General features: G+C 43.4%; 1 protein-coding gene across 9 annotated transcripts in view; it reads right to left on the bottom strand.

The window, feature by feature from the left end:
• PAX5 (paired box 5) overlaps positions 1–20,079 on the bottom strand; it is a 175,008-nt gene that overhangs the window by 145,495 nt on the left and 9,434 nt on the right. For all 9 annotated transcript variants that reach the window (XM_039856632.1, XM_039856641.1, XM_039856647.1 and 6 more), the window contains 3 exons: positions 15,281–15,446; positions 9,792–9,989; positions 2,878–2,942 (listed from right to left, as the gene is read on the bottom strand). In XM_039856632.1, coding sequence (XP_039712566.1) covers positions 2,878–2,942; positions 9,792–9,989; positions 15,281–15,446 — 429 coding nt within the window. The remainder of the gene's footprint in view (positions 1–2,877; positions 2,943–9,791; positions 9,990–15,280; positions 15,447–20,079) is intronic.

Raw genomic sequence — 20,079 nt, 5'->3', positions numbered from 1 at the left:
CCTCACTAATAAATAATTAATGCTTCGCATTAATGCCGTGTTTTTCATTTAATGCTTGTGACAATCTGGAGTGCTATTATTCATCTCCATTTATCAAATGAAGAAACTGAGCCTTCATGATTTGCTCAAAGTCATCTAGCCAATAAGCAGTAGCACCAGGACTCAGCCTCGGGTCTACTGACATAAAGTCTAAATGTCCTCCACCCAGAAATATGGGCAGAGACTTGTGACTAAAGCCAGATCTCTGAGTTCCTAAGGCTAAAAATGGGAGAGGAGAGATTTTGGGCAAGTTTCACATTAACTCCTGGCCCCAGAGTCCAAGAGAGACTAGTCAGTCGGTAGTCAGGGTCCTCTCAAGCTGTACAGCTGAATTTCTATTTCTGAACTGTGGGAATTCTTTCTTGGTTCATTAAAACCTACAAACCAATCTCAGACACATTTCCTTGGGCTATAACTAGCTGGAGGCAGGTGGAGCCGCCTTTGACTCGAAAGTGTAGGAAATTACTAGAAATGGTGGTGATTGCATGAGAAGCTGTTTGTTGCTTTCCTTGGAGCACATCCAGCTCTTGCTCCTACAGACCTAGAGGGAACGGCGCCTTTCTTCTCATATTTGAGTTTGATTTTAGAGCTTCCTTAGGAGACACAGAAGTAGAAATCGTTAACTTCTCTTTTCCTTCATCAGAAGAAGCTTTTCAAAATAGATTTATGCAAATCTCACAACCTTTTCTGTATTAAGGTGCAAAGAACAGAGGAAGAAGGAAGATCACAAGTCATTTGGTACTTTAAACAACAACAACCACATATAACCAAGTTTCACCACGTTGCTGACAGAACCAACAAGTTTTGTTTCAGTATTTTGGAATTGCACTAGACTCAAAAGACCAAGTTTCCATTTCTGGCTCCACCGCTTACTGGCAATGTGACCTTGGGTTAGTTATTTCATCTCTCTTAGCCACCTTCTTCTCACTCCTCATTAAGTTACTAAACTTTAAGGGGCTATACACATATAAGATACGATTTTTATAAAAATTTCAGACACAAAGCATTCTGCTGACCCAGTTGAAAGACTATTATCAGTTACTCTCAGTTTTATATCCACTGCTAAATGATCTGAAATAGTTAAAAAGCTGCAAGTGAAATCTCAGCCACAAACACTTCCCCAGGAGTCTTCCTCAATCCTCTTCACCCCAGCTCAACAGAGCCGGTGGTTCCCTCCCTTCGGCTCCCACAGCACCCTGTACTTTCTTCTTGAGCTTTATCTCAGTGTTTTGCAAACTTCTCTTTGCGGCATTCCCCCATGAGACTGAGAAGCCCTTGAGAATGGAGATTTTGTCCTGCCTCCTAATTAAAACATTAGTCTCCAATGCCAAGATCTGCATAGCAGGGGCTTAGCAAACAGTTTTTGAATGGATTACTAAATGAAGAATGATTTTATGGCAGGGAGGAATTCTGTCTTACCATCATCCAAAGAGGCAACCACAGAGGATCAGAGACCTCAGAGAGCACCTGGTTTGTGCCCTTTAGCTCACAAATGGAGAAACAGAGGCTCTGAGAGGTGAAGGGACTTACACAGTTTACTGGGTGAGTTCGTGACAGCTGGAACTATAAGCCAGGCCTGTCCCCCATCACCACAAGGAGTTCAAATTTTTATTTAAAGGAGTGACAAAGGTGTGCAAACAGTACAGAATCTGAGGCGTGATTAAGTGGAATTGATAGGGACTGTGGCAACCAGAACTGTCAGAGTCCTACTAAATAGTTGCCCACTTTCTTATAGTAAAATAACCTTCCCCCAGCTAACCAGGAGGGTTTGTTTCCTTTATCCCAGGTGGAGAAATAATATGCCTTAAATAGACACATGTCATTTTCATCTCACAATCTTTGCAGAGGAGGAAAGGCAAGGGAAACTTCCGAACTCTTGAGTACAGTTGACCCTTGAACAGCTCAGGTTTGAACTGTGCAGGTCCACTTATACACAGCTCTTTTTCCATATATAGACAGCCCTCTGTATCCCCTGGTTTTGCATCTACAGATTCAACCAGCCAACTGCAGATAGCAAACAGTATTTTCCATCCACAGTTGGGAATCTGCAGATGCGGAAGGTCAACCATATGCATTGTTCTGTGCCACTTCGCATAAGGGACTTGAACATGCACATATTTTAGTATCCATGGGGCGTCCTGGAATCAATCCTTGCAGATACTAAGGGAAACTGAAGTTTTGGGGGAGTCAAAAGTTGTACTCAGATTTTTGACTGTGAGGGCAGGGTCTCTAGTTGACTCACTGTTCATGAGTCAACTAGTAGGATATATAACTCAAATTCTTAGAAGTCATGGTCACTTTCAGACTTCACTGGTGTCAGAAACTGCACTAGCAGCTCTGACAGTTCACAGAGTACATGAGATCGAAGCAAGAGAGAGAGAAAGTTTGGGAAGTTTTGCCACATCTTCACTCAAGACTGCAAGTGCACAAAGAATTGTAGAAGGGCTGGTTGATAGAAGAAAAAAACACATTCAAAACTACTTACTGACTAATGATGCAGAAAATGTTATGAATAAGTACCCCTTTCTTGATTTATTACTTTAATTATCTGACATTCTATAGACCCCCATTAGTGGATTTTTTTTTTTTGGCTTAGATTTCAATTTTCTGTCTCATGCTGAAAGCTATTTATCATAATAATCAGTAAAATTCAAAACCTTTTAGCAGTATTTATAAAATTCATTTACCGGGTTCAGCCCTTGGAGAATGACAAAGAAGGCGCATTAGTACGTGTGCCGAAGTGTTTTATGCAGAATTATCTGTCCATAAGAATGATTAAAAGTTCTTTAGAATATTTGGAGCCCATTAGATGTTTAAAAATTTTTTTTAAGTTCTTACCTATGCTGTGACTGGAAGCTGGGACCGGCTGGTTGGGTGGCTGTTGTACTTTTGTCCGAATGATCCTGTGGGCAGTGGGAAAAAAAAAGAAATGGCTATTTACCGTGATGGAGAAGAGATCACAACTAGCTTTGCATGGAGAACCAGAAAACCCATATCAAGCTGGGTCAGGGGTCAAGCTGGGGCAGAGGGGAGGAGAGATTATGAACTCAGGTTGGGAGTTAGGAGATTAGAAGGATGATGAACTAGTCCGGACTCAGCCCTTGCCTCCCTGGGTGTCTTCAGGTAACTTGCACACCTCTCTGGGCCTCAAAAGCCTCTTCCATAGAAAAGGATGATGTATTTATGTGTTTGCTTTTTCCATAGAAAAGGATGATGTGTTTATGTTATGAAGGTATTCCTTTCTCAGAAGCAAATCCAGCTCCGTAAACTCACTGTGGAACGAAGAGACTGGCCCAAATCACCTCTCTGTCCCCTGGGAGCCCTCACACTCTGGTTTTTCTGCCCTTAGAGAGCCACAGGAAGGGTAACATGACCACTCGTCAGAAATCATAAAGACAGGGGTATGTGTGAGTTACTCTGAAACTAGAAAGGGTTAAAGTGCTGCCAGGAAAGGCCTGGCTTGGCTTTGCTAAGAGGAAGTCTGCAAAAACCTGTGGAAAAGCTCCATGGGGCTGGGAGCCAGGGGTGTCCCCGCCTGTCTTTCCAGAGACCTTGTTCCAGTTCTAATAGGAACCTGACTGTAACCTTGGGCAAGCCCATTCCATTGTAGGCCTCCATACAATGAGGGAGTTGGAATAGAACACTCTTTGCTTACTTTAAGTAACTGAATCCTTTTAACACACACATGCACACACAAAATCTTATGGGAAAGCCCAGTGTACAAAAGGGATAATAACGGTGCTGTCTTCCCTTTGCTGACTGGCAGCTCTGATGTCCTTCTGCCAAACCTTGGGCTTTAAGAAGCTTACTTTGTGAATTTCCAGCTGGGACAACGCATGGGGCTTCCATCAGTCCCTAAGCCCAGTGTATCGACCAAGGCTGGGCCAAAAGTCTCTTTGGGGGCTGCAAGAAAGTTCCTTCTCTGGAAATTGGGAGAAAGTGGATGATAATATAATGTTCAGCTTCTTTGGAAAAGTTCTAGTCAGCCTCAAACTATTATCCTTTAAAAGATAATTTTTAGAGTTTTTCCTAATCATAAAAGTGCTTTGTGCTCATTGTAGACTATTTGGACAACAACCTTAAAGAAGACTCTGAAATCACATTTCAGTGTATCGTTGACCCTTGAACACAGGTTTGAACTGCACGTGTCCACTTATATGCAGATTTTTTTCAATAAATATACAGTAGACCCTCAGGATCCCCGGGTTTCACATCTACAGGTTTAATCGATGTGGAGGGCTGACTATATGCATTGATCTACAACATTTTATATACGGGACTTGAGCATTCAGGATTCTGGTACCCGCGGGGGACCCTAGAACCAATCTCCTGTGGCTGCAAAGGGATGACTGTAATTAAGTTTTGGAGGAGTCAAAAGTTATATGTGGATTTTTGACCGACTGGGGGTTGATGCCCATAATTCTTTTGTTGTTCAAGGGTCAACTGTATTTCTGTTATGCTAGCATTCCTGCGCATATTTTGAAATATGCTTTTTTTCTTAAATCGGGATTAAATCATGTATACAGTTTTGTATCTTGGTCTTTTCACTCAGCATTGTAGGAAAAGCTTTTTCACATTCCAGACCATTATTTCTGAAAGTTCGTTTCAAGCTGCACTGGGTCTCCAGCTTTTGCAAATGGAGAGGAAAGACAGAAGTGGCAGGTGCCTCCTTTTAACTTCATCGGATTGTGGCCCTCTGTGCTTCACGGCTCAGCACTGGGCACTGAAGGCGCTCAGCGTCCTCAGCTGACAGCCTGGACTGAACGTTTCTGTTCATACCACAGGCCACGTGAGCCTCCACAGCCTTTTGCCCTTTTCTGACAAGTCAGCATGAATATTGCCTCAAATACAGAGTGTTTGTTCGTTTGTCTGTCTATCTGTCATTCAAGCCACTTATTTTAACTAAGCAAACATGGAGTGTTTTAACAAAGACCTGGGAATAAGGTAGTATTTTTGATCACCTGGAATTAAGCTAACATTTGATCTAATCTTTATATTTTTGTCACCTTCTCTATCTATATGTGTGTGTGTACAGAGATATAGCTATATGAACATATGGATAAACCAGATATATACTTTATCTATATTATGGTTTATGTATATACAAATATATGATAAAATATAACTATTTCTCATTGAAGTCCAGCATAAAGTCATAACTTTCCAAAGCACTGTCTGGCCATTAAATTTGCACATAAGCAAAGCAAAGAAAATTGTGTTTCCTTATTTTTCTTTTAAAATATTTATAAATCATTGGCAAAACATTATCAATTGTTATAAATCATTGAGAGGTAGCTACAGTATAGTGATTAAGTATACAGGTTCCAGAATCAGACTACTTGAGTTTGAATTCCAGTCTTGCCATTTGCCAGCTGCATGACTTTGGGTAAATTACTTAAACTTTCTGTGCCTCAGTTTCTTCATCTGCAAAATGGGACCAACATTCATTCCTACTCCATAAAGTTAGTATGATGATTACATTAAGAACTTTGAGCAGTGGCTGCAGCATAGTATGTGCTCAATAACTGTTAGCTGTTGGTATTGTCAGTGGTATCTTCATAGAGATTACTGATCAGCTTCAATTTTAAAAGGTTCATGTATTCCACAAATGCCTTAAAAACACATGGGATCCCCTTGGTGCTGGGGAGGGGAAGGTAGCCATCCCCACACCCACTTTTAAGTCTGCAATGGGGCTGTCCTCAATGGGCACAATCCAAATTGTAGGGAACCCTCCAAAGCTGTCCCTGGGGATAGAAATTTTGCCCATCTGCTTGCAACGGCTGCCAAGAAAAGGACAAAGAGCATCATCTTCCACTGAGAAGTGTGACAGTGGGAAGAACAAGACTAACTGAATCATAGCAATTCTAAAAAAATTAAAAATTAAAAAATGATAAGCAGCATCAAGACACATCACAATAAGAACCACACCCGGGACCTTTTCAAAACGAGAAACAGTCGGGGCTCATTGTCAGCTCACACTGAAAGTTATGCCCTTTACTTTGCTGAAGGTGAGCATGACCCTGGGTTCTGTACGAACAGATGGTCCAATGGGGAAAGGAGCTCAGCAATCAACCAGTTCCTATGAGTTAGGAAACATAAACTCAGAGCGCTCAAGTGACTTGCTCATGGTCACACAGCAAGTCAGAGCCCATGCCTGAACACTCTTCTTGGAGCCACAATCAAAGAAAGTGGTCCCTGTACTCAACACTTGCTGTATGAGGCATAAAACCTATTTGGATTCCAAACCCATTTAGACTCTGAGGATTAGAAGCCTGCGAAACTTTAGATATTACAAGCATTTGTAAGACACCATTTCAACATCACCCCTACTCTTTTGAAAGGCTAGATCTTACCACCAACAACAATATCACCCCCACACACAAAATTACACTGAAAGAGAAAATTGTGACACCTTATAAAAGGAAATGTGGAGATAAGCCTGAAGAAATACCCGTATCTACTGCACTGATCAAATTGCCATTAGTTCAGTAAAAATCTTGGACCATCAGCAGTGCTAAAATCCAAAAGCCAAGGTTCCAACTGTGCCAAGCTTGGAGAGGGCCCACAGGTGATACCCAGGCCTGTGATCGACGTGGGGAAGAAAAAAGGAGTTGGTTAATAGTCTCAGAAGGCTGGCTGCCCAAGTCAGGATTCAAAGCAGACTTTATAAGCTATCATCCTCAGACCACACCCATCATTGGGCAAGTTTTGTTTGTCCTGCACAGTGTATTTATTTTTATTTGAATTAGTTGCCAATATTTGTAAAAGTTGAGAGCTGTTACACAAATACTTAGATTTCTAGCTTCTCTTGAAAAATCGAACACCTGGTTCTCACCTGGCAGCAATCAGTTGGTGCTAATGGAGCTGCCCCTCTAAACTGGGAATGCCCCTCAAGTTTCCCCACCACTTCGCTCCTGATTTAGAGCCATGTGACTGGAATAGGAAAAGTAAGACTGCCATTTTGCCCACCGTTTGACCAGCTCTGGGACAGTCACCTCCACCTGACATTCAGGCTGGATTTAAGACTCCATTGTGCAGGCTGTACAGCAGCCCAGCATGTATATGTTCTTAAGAAGCCATATCTACACAATGGTTTGTGTCTCAGGAAATCTCCCACAAGCCTAGCAGAACTGTTCAGCGCTGCTTAACCCAGCGTCAGTCATGGTTTCCCAGGCTGGTTCCCCAGGAAGACAGCAGAAAGGCTGTCAATGGCAGAGTTCTACATTGCAGTGGTGGAAAGAGACCAACCCTCCTCTCATCTTCAGGAAACCCAGGTCCTGCTCCTTTCTCAATCTCAAAATCATAGTTCCTCTGCTCGCTCTCTCCATCTGGGCCTCAATTGCTATACCTATCACAGGACAGAGTTAGGCCTTAAAGGCTGTAAGAGACCACAGATATGAAAGCACCTTAGAGGCACAGCCAGCCAGGTCATCGTTATGGACTAGGACAACTAGCAGTCAGAGGTCCCCCCTTTGCTCCCGGCATCAGCTGATTCGCCATTTCCCTAGACACTCATCAAGTACCCCCTTCATAGCTTTTGCCACATCTGTAATCACTGTGCTCTATTTACTTCTTATATTTCTTTCAAATAACACCTTTTTACTTGAATAGGCATTATTAGTTCTTTACTATAATTGGGGGTGGGGGTTCATGTAGTTCACACTTACTGGTTTGGTGTGCCAGTTATATATTTCTAAAATACATTCAAACAAATTCATCACAAAACAATTTTCATCCTGTGTTACAGAGGATATAAGCTGGAGCATGGCAAATAAGTTATACTTGTCCTACAAGGCATTTTTTTTTTCATTGAAATTAGTTGCCACCATTTAAAAATACAGATTTCATATATACAAGCACACAGACATACACACACAAACACACGAGTCCTAGTTTCCGGCTTCTCTTTAAGAATAGGAAAAAAAAGGTGGCAAACCTTGGGCCCACATTCCCGGCAGCATTCAGCTGGAGCTGAAAAGCAACTGCTCCTTCCATAGAGTTTGTGTTTCTTGTTTGCCACAGACCCAACCTTCCCCTATCATCTTATGCCTGCCCTGCTTCATTTGTTGCGTTATCTGCCTAGCTCCACACAGGCATTAAAGTTTGAGACCCCCACAGACAACCTTAAGTTATCTTTTGAACCACCAATTCCATGTACACCCTACACTGAGAAGTCTGTGGGTCCCCAAAGCCTGACCACGGGTTTGGTGGAGGTTCCTCTGCAGAGCAGGCTGACTACTTCACAGCTCTAGGCAGTACGTGCTTCGCTCCATGTTAGGCCTTTTGGAGACTCAGGGGAAAAAAATCGTGTTGCTTTGTGTCATAGAAATCCTGCAATAAGCCAAAAGCAGGGGACTCACAAAACATACTGGAGGCCCTCATAATCCAGAAAAAGAACAGGGTTATGCCTCCCAAGTCTACCAAAATAGTTGTCATTTTGTGCCTAATTCAAGCTGTCCAGAACTCTAAGTGCATGCCAGAATCCCAGCCTGGAGTAGAAGCCACCCTAGAACAGAGACTAAGGGACTGTGTGCCTGGTTCCCTTCTTTCTTCTCAGCAGCTTGCATGATGTCAGAGCCAAGATAAAGATTTACTGAGAAAAGAAAAACAGGCTAACGGTTTATGAAATAGCAGGACTCAAAATGTCAGCACATGTACTCACACACTTGAGTCATTATAGAAGAAAGGACTGTCAGGACCAGAGAGGATCTGAGAGACATTCTAGTACGACCACTCTTCCTGTCTGTGGATGAGCCCAGAGAGGCTCTGCACTGACAAGGGTAGAGCATGACCTTGAAGAAATGGAAGCTACTCAAGTTTTCAGTCTGCTGGTTTCTCTCTTCTTTGTGGAGTTTCCAGGACAATCGTCTCTGTTCGTCTCACAACTTTATCCCTGACTCTGTGAGTTTAAGTGGAGTTGAAACTGCACCATCCACACTAGGAAACTTTCTTTCAGGAACTTATTTTTAAATGTCTGAGAGTTCTGTCAGATGTATCCTGAATCAGACTAATAGGAGAAGAGGCTGTGGTGACTTCTAAGAAGATCCCGAAACTAAGACTCATAGCATTTCTCTGGTTCTTTCTGTCCACAGATGAGATTCGGGGCAATCGAGGAGAGGGCAACTCTTTAACTCCACAGCATCTTAGCATCCTAGACATCGCTCTCAGAGATCACAGACCTATACTGGAACCACCAGGGCCCTGGGCTCAGAGAGAGAAAGAGCTCTGTCAAGGTCACACGTTAAGTTTGTGGCAGAAATGGGACAAGGAGCTAAACCTCCCAACTCCAAGTCAGAGGTCTGTTCCCCATACTCAACGACTCAAACTCTGCCCAAACTGGAGGCAGGGATTTTCTTCCTGGGAAGCTCTGAGATGGGCCAATGCTAAGACCTTGAGACTGGGCTTCCAAGGAAGTGACGTTTGTAAAGGCCTAATCAGGACAATTCGCTGTGCTCCGCACACAGAGTAGGATGGTAAAGGGAATGATGGAAAATCACTCTGGGCTCAGAAGAATCTCAAGCAGCCAGGGTACTGGCATGGCCCTCTCCCTGGGCCTCAAACTCCTGCCCACTTTGAAGAGAATAGAAGGGCAATAGAAAGACCCATCCGGCCCCCTGAGCAGCCCTCCTGTCTGATGAGCTAAGGAGTCCTGATGAAGGGGAGACCAGATCTTCAGATAAGGCACACCCAGTGCCTCCAGGATCCCCCACTGCCCCCAGATCCCTAGCCCCCCACAGGCAGCAGCCCCTCACCTGTTGATGGAACTGACGCTGGGCACCGTGTCATTGTCACACACTCGTTCTGCCAGCAGCCGGTCCCTGATCTCCCAGGCAAACATGGTGGGATTTTGACGTTTATACTCAGCGATTTTTTCCACCACTTTGGGTGTGGCGACCTTTGGTTTGGATCCTCCAATTACCCCAGGCTTGATGCTCCCTGTCTCATAATACCTAGGACCAAGGAGAAAGGAGCTTAGCCATGAGGAACCAGCAATATGGATGTTGGCAACAAAATAACAGGCTACTCTGTCCTGGAAATGTCCAGATCTGCGCTATTCAATACGGTAGCCACTAGCTATATGTGGCTTTTGAATGTTTGAAATGTGGCTCATTTGAACTGGCATATGCTATAAACATAAAATACACACCAGATTTTCAAAAATTAGTACAAAAAAGATGTAAATTATCTCATTAATAATATTTATATTGGTTATATGTTGAAATGATAATATTTTTATATATTCGGTTAAATAAGATATATAATTTAAACTAATTGTACTTGTTTCTTTTTCCTTTTTTAATGTATTTTTAGAAAATTTTGAATTTCATATGTGGCTCACATTATATTTCTATTGGACAGCACTGGTCAAGTTCGTTCATTCATATTTATCTACCATTTTAAAGTTTACAGAACACTTTCAAGTCAGTTTTCCCATCTGATCTCCACAATAGTTCTAAAGCACATAATTGCTTTGAATGACTGAATGAATCAATAAATGCATCCCCATCTACAGCTATAAAACTGAGATCCATAGAGTTTAATAGACTTGCCCAGTGTCACACAAGACACACTGGCCAAATCAGGACTGTGGCTGAGCCTCCTGAACTACAATTTCCCCAGAAAGTTGGCTTCTACCTTTCTTTCTCTAATTTGCCAGCTCTCCCATCCCCTAGCAGATTCCTCTGCCGTCTGTAAAACCTTTCCTCCTAAATAATGCAACTTATTTTTCCGTAAGAAAAAAAAAAAAAACAACTCTGATGTAAAATTAAAGGGAGAATTGGATTCTAGAATCAACTGGAAATACATGTTATAAAAAAGCCAAAACCTAAGCAATCAAAAAAACCAACCCCAAGTCAGCAGCTCTTCCAGGGACCTCCCCTGAGGTAAATCGCTGTTTCTAAGGACATTTCCATGCTATCAGCTCTTCCTCGTTAACGCAAATAGGATGTCAGGGTTTTACAGTAAAACCGAGACCAGGGAGAAGAGTGCCATGAAAGATCATTTCAGGGGAAAAAAATGACTTGATTCTTCTTCTGAATCTGAGCCTTCACTGGATGTCTCTCTCAACATTTACAGAGGAATTCTTGACTTCCTCCTGCGAAGGAGATTATTTTGTAGTTGAAATTTCTTTTTAACCAAAAAGACATTTTAGAAATAAAAGGGGTCAAATATGTGGCGACAAAAAATAATCTTAACTATGGGCAGTGAACACACAATGCAATATATGTATATATATGCGCCTTACTGTTAAATTGTACACCTGAAACCTACTGGATTTCATTCACCAAAGTCACCATAATAAAAAAAATAAAATAAAATAAATAAAATTAAAATTAAAAAACTAAATAAAAATAAAAATTAGAAATGACTGGTAATTTTCAAACCTAACAAAGAGTTCATATTTGTTAAGGGAAGGAGGTGATCCTCTCATGAGATGGTGGAAAAGCTTACCCAGAACAACGACTGGTCACATTTAAAGAGGTGCTGAAATTCTTAGCCTGGATAAGTCCAATGAGGACCAAATTAGTGAATATTTTAGAAACAGATGAAATAATTTGGGAGCAGCGATGTGGAAGTGGAAATTCTATTTTTCATTGAGAAGGGTGAGTCCTGTACAAATTTGGACCATAAGGCAAAACTCAACCTATCCTCCCTTTTTCTTTAATTGCTGAAAATTTGTTATTAGTCACAAACAGGTTTTTAGAAATATCTAAGGAAATATTTTTTGCCAGAAGTCTAGAAAAAGTGTCTAAATCAAGGCATACGATAATTTCCACAGCCTCTAATTACAATAGAAAGTCGTTTGTTAATATCAGCGCAACTCATTATTTAGACATAGTGCTCTAAAGTTGACAAAGCTCTTCCTTGAATTATCTTGATCCTCACACCAATCCTGAGAGGCCAGTAGGGTTTTATGCAAAGGAAAACCAAGGATTAGAAGACTAAGGATTAGCACTCCCTTCTGGAAATTTGGGCTAGTCCCAGCTTTCAAAGCTGACTCTGAATCCAGTGCTCCTCCCACTAGATCAAACTGCTGCTTTGGTTGTAAAAATTTTAATAATAATAGTCCTTCGCAATTGTAGACAGCTTTACTATTTACTAGGAATTTTAACGTGCATTTTTTCCTTATATTCCCTCAATCAATAGTCATTGAGTGCCGGTTAGGACAGTCACCGTCCCAGGCACCGTCGTGGGGCAGAGGTTACAGACACACAGACAACCCAACAAACGTTAGTTGTATGGGACTGCAATATTCAGGCAGAAACTCTGAAGGGGTGGCAGGATAAATCTCCCCTCACCCCCAGCACTTGCCCTGCTTGCATGGCTGGGGGTGGCAGAGCCCAGGACTTTCCACCCATCCCACCTGAGCAGTGTCAACCATAGGAGGCTATGCTCTTGACATGAGAAGTTTCTGTCTTCCTTTTGACTGACGCATGGGCCAGGCACTTAGAAGGCAACCCTGACACTCCAAGAAACCCCAACTCGCAACTATGTCAAGTGAGGATTCAGACTAAATAACCATTCTCTCATCTCAGCAAAACAGTCATGCATCCCTTTGGCTTACACACGATAGAGAACGGCAGCTACCAACATACAGTGTACTTCAGCGCAAAGAACATTAGTTTGGGAGTAAAGGGGTACAGATGCTAGTCAGTGGCTCTGACCCTAACTTGCTGTGTGACTTTAGCCAACTCACTTAGCATTTCTGGACCTAAGGTATCCTTATTTGCATAATAAGCTGAGGATGTTTGCCCAGCCTGCCTTGCAGGGCTGTTGTGAAGACAGAAATTCAAAATGGTTAAGAAAAAGCTTTGCAAAATATAAAGAGCACGTGTTGTGGATTAAAATCCTCTGAGTGTCTATTCCTGTGTAACATACCACCCAATTCCAAATGGCCTGAACCTCCCAGACAGGCTCTAGTGAAAGTAGACAACGCCAGGCTTTCTGGGTGGATTTAATGGTCCTCACATGCCACCAGGCTGTTCCTCTCAAGCCCCTCCGGAGCCTTGAGCTCTGTGTACTGAATGCCCACACTCCTGGCAGACCGCCACCTTCTTGAGATGACGGGGGTCTCTGTCAGCCCAAGGGACTGCCTGCCTTACCATGCAGACTCTGAAAGCCACAGCCACCACACACCACACACTCTCTGCAATCTGTCACCCCATGCACACTCATCAAATTCTTCAGTGACCAAAAAAAAATAGTGGATGGAACAGCCCCAGTTCAGAAATTCCCAGTCACACTGTTTTAGGGCTGAACTTGTTTCTTAAAAGGCAGTTCTAATTAGAGTGACATTTTGTCCACTGTGGTTCTTAGTTATGAAAATAATGAGCTATGAAATTCCAATTTATTGTTGACAACTTAAACCGCTAGGCACCGGAGCGGCGCGTAACTTCCGAGTGCCACTCTACCTAGTGACAAATCTATTCTGGGCTGCGGGAGGCTGCCAGTTGGGCCTGGGAGGGTCCCTGTCCCCTTCAGTCTACAGGAAAAATGTGGAGGTCTTCCGGGCACCAGGACACAAGAACCGGGCATCTAAATGTCCCCTCTGAGAAGGGCTCTGCATCTTGCCCTGAGATGATTTCAGACAGCAAGCAAAATGTCGGCTCAGCAAAGATATCTCAGCAAAAACAAAGGAAAGGCCTTCTTTTTCTTTCTCTCTCCCTCCGTATAATGAAGCGGCTTCTCAAGAAGATATCTAAGCCCATTCAGCTCTCAGAGTCTAACACTGAGATAATCTAAAATATTTTCCTTCTCTCTCTTTCTCTCTCCTTCTATCTTGTCTTTATTTCTTTCTGTTTCTTTTTTTTTTTTTTTTCATTCTCTTTTTCTTTTCTTTCTCCTCTATCTCCTTCTCCTCTATTTTCTTCTTCTACTCGCACGTTCATCCTCTACCCAACAAAACCACCAGCTAACAAGAACAGCACACTAACATCCTGCCTTCCTCCTTGAACTCTCTGGCTGGGGTTCATTTGCCGCTGAGTAGAGCCCACAGCCTCCACGGCTGAGGTAGCAGGGGAATGAGGAAAAAACACTGGGATCAAGGTCCCTAAGGGTTGCCAGACCTCTGGCCCTGAAACTCCTTCCCTTGGCCTCCAGGAACGTTCCCCAAGGTTAGAAACTGGTGTTCTCTCCATCTAAGAGAATTTCTCAAATTCCAGTAGATGGAAGGGAAAGAACAAGCAGAAAGTCACGATGTCACTGACATGCTTCAAAATATTTATTTTCCATTCAGGCATCTGTTCTCAAACCATAATGCAAGTTACAGAACAAAGGTTGTTCTCTGACCCAGGGAGAGAAATCCTGAGAGAGCACTGAACAGCTAAAGCCGAGACTGCTCGTGGCTGCCAGGACAGACTGTGACAACTTCACAAGCCTGGAAACAAACCTGTGGCTTAGGTTTTGGAGTATGGTGAGATGTGCATGGTCTGGAAATCCTTAAGCCCTCTTCCCAGCCCGAATACTGTCTGGTTGGCTGGACCTGGGTCAGTTACTTTGCCTCTCTAGGTTTGTTTCCTCATCTCAAAACTGCTTGGTGCCGAGGCTCACCCGAGAAGATTAACAGGAGTGCTAAAGGCTGTACAACCCTCTGGGAAAATCAGCATTGTTAGTATTTTACTTACAGCAAATTGCCAGGTCAAGTGGCAATTTTTAAATGTCAGAATGAAGAGTTAGTGTTTCTTTGAGCTTTTTTCCCCTCTCTAATTTAATATATACTAAGGATGCCTATTACTAAGAAAGAAGCAAAACAGAAAGAAAAAACTGCAGTGCAACATAATAAGGTTGATGATAACCCAAAACTGAAAATGACAGCTGACTTTTAAAAATCAAATATGCTTTTTTGAAAACATTAAAATGAAACATTGGACTCTGGTAATTTTGGTGATTCCAACTTGTAGGTTTTCCACCCAGCCCTGCTTGGGACCTGAGCTCACCTAAGATGTGGCAGAGAAATTCTCAAGAAACACTTACTCTTAGATTCTTTGAAAGAATTCATCAGGCTTTCAGAAAACATGTCATCCCTCCTAACTGAGTCCCCATTCCACGTGTCACTGGGGTTTCCCAAGGCTACTTTAAATTGAATGGCCTCGAAAGGGTTTTGCAAACTGTAAAGTGCTGTGCATGTGGGCAAAGTGTCATCACGATTCTCACTACAACACTGGCTCATTGGACAGCTGCTGGGACGTGTTTTAGGTTGTTATTTGAAAACTCAAGGGAAGCCTGGAGCTCCTGCCTTTACCTGCCAAGGATTTTGCTGACACAACCATGGCTGACTCGAAGCTGCCTGGAGATGTCGCAGGGCCTGACACCTTGATGAGCAAGTTCCACTATCCTTTGGCGGACTACATCCGGGAGTGGCCGTCCATTCACAAAAACCCCCCCAAGCTGATTCACTCCTCCATGTCCTGAAACAGATCAGAAACAAAAGGCAAGGGAAAGGATGGTTAGAACCAGTCATATAGAAGGTAAAGCACCACCGTGAGCACCAGAGCCCCTTGGATCAGAAATGGCCACAGGCATATGTCTTAAGCCTGGAGTCTAATCGTGCAGACTACATGAGCACCTTAGATTACTTTTTAAAATTAACCTTAGCCTTTGTCTGTCTTCAGTCAGTCAACTGGGCTTTTGAGGGTAAGCATTCTCATACTATGTTTCCTTTAGTTACTAGCATTTTCCTGGTAATTCTTTTTTTAACAATGGAATATGTGAAGACTTCAGTCTTTACTAGGGACACAACTTCTTACATATGTGATACTGAGGTGTAAAGAAGATCCTCGAGAGAAAATACATTTTAAAATATATCGAATTTAAAGAGATTTAAAAAAAAATGAAACTCTTTTCCTTTTAATAAACATCTTTACAAGTGAAAGGGTCTACTCTAGCAAACCAAGATCTCAGGGGGAAAATGTTTTTTAAATCAGCAATCTGATTATGGGCTAAGGACTTTTTAAAATTTTTAAATAGTATTCTGAAGGATACTGAGACAAAGCTCAACCATTGCCTTGATAAAAAACCCTTTCTTTAGGAAGGTGAGGCCCATACCTCAATAAAGCTGGCAGGGAAAAAACAAACAAAAAATGTAAGGCTGACGTGCATATTTGACCACTGAACCCTCTCAGAGCACACAGAAGAAATGGGTCAGAGGATCACATTCTACTCTACTGCACCAGAATCTGCTATAAAGAAGTTTTCCTAAAAATTTTGGAGTATTTTGCAATTGCCAAGAGCTTTAAGTTAGTTCAGGAGAAATAAAGAAGCTGGATGTTTCTGAGTCCCAGGTTTTACAAGGGCTCTGGGATGGATTTTAAGTAAAAGGAGTCCAAGATAGTATTTCCTTCACCCAATAAGCTTCCTTCTCTTATATTAAGGTCCATCTGGAGGGAAACAGGAATCTAAGTAAATGAAGAGCTAAACCAGTAAACATAGGGTAATCCAGTATACTAATATCATTGACCTTTAGCTGTTAATCAGCCAGTAACATCGCTAAAAACTATCAAAAGCCAAAAGCCAAATCCAAGCATTTACCAATGCTGCTGGTAGCTCAGAGGCCAAAGGGGAAATCGCCTAAACTGAGAATTGCCTGGGCCTGGACAGTACCAGGGAAGCCAGGGCATCTCAGAGGTCACACACACACACACACACATACACACACACACATACACTCTAAATCTAAAACATAAAAGAGCCACCTCATCTCAGCTTTTCTCCCCAGCACTCAACTACTATCCAGGTTCACAAACAACATCTGAAATGGAGGGGAAAAGGCACCAATAACATAACCTGTTTCCTAAAAACTGCCAAAGCAATTCACCGAAGTTTCCCATGAGAGTCCGAATTAAATATTACCCTCAAATTTCCAAGCTCAGGCTGATTTCAAGGAAAAACACAATTTTATAGATCTAAGCTAGAATTTCTCTCTGGTTTTCAAAATGAGCTTTAGTTGCTTTTGGCTGTTCTAAAACACTCCAGACATAAGAAAAAGGAAAACCATCCCGAACAGAATTTTGCAGTTAGGAACACAACTGCATAGTATACCTAAAACAGAAAGACTGCAGCCACCCCTGGTCAAGGGCCTTAAGAAGCTTTGTTCTGGGATTGAGAGCACCTAATAAAAATGGGTCATATGGATCTTTCAAGAACGGGTTGGATTTAAGAAGAAAGTAAATTCAAAATTGGTACCAGCTCATCGGAAAGGACAAAAAGGAAGCTAAGAGCACTTAGCAAACTTTTAAGATAATCTATTAGTCCAGACAGGTGGTCTACCTGCAATAGCCTGGTCTACTTGTTTCTTATACTGTACATGGCATAGTATATGCCAATTTAAACTTTCTGCCCAAAACACAGTGGCAACCTTCAGAAGACTCAAATTCCAAGAGCAGTCCTGCAGAACATTTGTGAGCTTTTGGGACCATTTTGCATCATGGAAAACTCCCAAGGGTTGGACACTCTAGGTGACAACAAACCCCCAAACTTTCCATTTTTGACCACAAAGAGTAGGCTACCAGTACTCTTTCAGAATCTAACCCACATGTCCACAGCTGACACCAGACCCAGGGTGACCTGGGAGCCCCTGAAAAGGCCCCCAAACCCACTTGGTCCTCTCTGCCTCATCATAGTCCTATCACATAGAGCATTTCAAAGATGGTAGGGAGGTAATTTATAACTGTGGTCTGAGAAGGCAATGTCTCCTGAGATTGGAAAGAATTGAAATGTGATGCCTGAGAGAAAGGAGGCAGGATGGGAAAAAGAACAGAGGAAAAGTGAGGTATGTGGGTAAGGGTACAAAGAGTGGGAACTAAGTGAGACAGACAGTAAGAAAAGGGAGCCAGAAACGGAAGCTTCAAGTTAGAAAATCAGAGGAAGAAAAAGGAACGAATCAGCCAGAACAGGTGAAGAAAAGAAAGGAGAGTGTGGTGTACAGTGGGAGGCAAGAAAACCAGAAGAGAAAATGGAGGAAGCCCAGTAAGGGGGCATATGGAGGACAGGAGACTTCTGTGGAAGGGAAACTTTTTTCTGAAACCTCAAGTTCAGCTCTGCACCTCCTCTGAGAATTCAAGTCTCAGCCTCTACTTCCTGTGGACTCCAGCTGAGTGAGGGTTCATCCCATGGGGGAGGCTAACGGGAGACACAGACTCAGCTACACTTTTCAGGGCCAAGTAGAATTTACAGAGAGAATGACACAGAGACAGACTGAGTGTAATCAAGGCAAAGACCAAGAGATAAACAGATACAAGGAAAACACAGGCCTGCGCCCAAAGGACTGTCAGAGAAGGTTTTGGAGGAGGGTGGCCAGGAGGAGAAAGGTTGAATTGCAGATGCCTCTGGGGCTTTTGTGGCTCTGGTCTGGAAGTGATGGCCTCCACAATGCTCCTCAGGCCCTGATAAGGACATACTGCCCACCAGGGGCCCTGTCTGCATCCAGAACTGGGCACAGGGTCTTGGGGAGAGGATCTCTGCTGTCTCAACCACAGATTGAACTCCAGGACTTACAGGGTCATTGAAATTTCTCCTAGTGTCACCTGAGAGGGTGAATGAAGGGACACACAAATATGCCTACAAGAACACAGGGGAAAAAATAGGGATGAAATTTCCTTAATGAACTCTCTAAATGACTGTCCAGGTGCTGACACACATAGACAGTCGGGCCATAGATACAAATATGGTTAAAACAGACAGAGTGGTTTAACCATATGTCCCCACCCAGACAGTCCACTCTCCTCTCTCTGGAATCTGAGTCCCTCCCTTCCCATGTCTGTGAATCCTTAAAGACCCAAGAACCAGTTCCAACTTTGCCCGTATGAACTTTTCTGTCAGTCCTTTTGTCTCTCTGACCTCAGTATCACACTCTGTAAAATGGGTGTAACTAAAGGTTTAGAGGACACTCAGGTAGGAGACTGGCTATACCTGGGGCAGGGAAACCTCTAGAGAGAGAGGTAGGAGACTGATGAAAGTGATGAGTCTGAAATAAGGGTGGAAGCAGGGAAAAACAGAAGACCATTTCCTGACAGTGCCTGCCCCTCCCCCACACCACCTTCCCACAGAAGCTGTCTGCTCCAAAGGGGAGGGAGGAGGTCAGGGGTAGGGGAAGAAACTGACCAGGGTCAGGAAAGAAGATGAGGAGGTAAGACTTGGTTTGAGCCCTTACTACCTAAGTGACCTTTTAGGAGCTACTCTGTGCCATCACTCCCTTCAATGGCCAATAAACTGAGGCCTCAAACCGAGCCTACATTGTGCAAGCAAATAGCTTTGAGCATCAGAACCAAGGGCACTTCCAGAGAAGCCAGCTCTGGAAGCTAGGCTGGCTGGGGCCCAGCCCCCACTGTGCTGCCGGGGAACTTGAAAATGGGAGGAGGGAGCACTTCTCGAGGAGGGGGCAGATGAAGGCCAGGGACAAGGAGGGACAGAGACACAGGCATTAGCGGTTGGTTAATAACATCTAGAAGGAGCTGCTTTCTCCATCCTCATACACAGCTGGAAGACCACCGAGTCTGATTCTATCTTCTCAAGGGCTTGGGCACGACCTCTGGGGTGCCCCTCTGCACTGAGGGAGGCAGTGAGGGTATGTGGATTCCCGCCGAGGAGATGCACAGGGGCCAGCCCTCCTTATTTTGTTCCCCAATAGCTCCTTGGCTGAGCTAAGGGCTTGCCTACCTCTCAGAGTATTGACCCTAACTCGTTTGTTTTCGGCTCACTCTGCGAGATCAGAGCCTCCCTCGAGCCCAGATCAAGTGTGCGCCGGAGACAAGTGCCGGGAGCGCTGGGGTCACCATGAACTGGAAACCGTTTTGGCACAGGCCCCAGACGATGAAGAATCGTTTGGGCTGGGACCGGAGCAAGCGGCTTCTCTGCGCAAACCTCCGCACCGCTTTGGTGGATTACCTCTGTCTCGGGAAATTGACACAAAGAGAAACTGACCTGCTGGCAGCCAGCCACGGCCGCCTATATCAGCATTTCTCTGCCTAACAGACCACTCGGCCCTTCGGGGAAAAAAAAGGACAAATTGGCCCGGGTAACCTTGCCTTCTCTCCAGCCGGGTCT

This window comes from Pteropus medius, unplaced genomic scaffold (assembly GCF_902729225.1).
Source record: "Pteropus medius unplaced genomic scaffold, Ma_sr-lr_union100, whole genome shotgun sequence".
NCBI classification, from domain to species: Eukaryota; Metazoa; Chordata; class Mammalia; order Chiroptera; family Pteropodidae; genus Pteropus; species Pteropus medius.
Note: the sequence above shows the minus strand (reverse complement) of the source record. Positions and strands in the feature narration are given on the sequence as shown.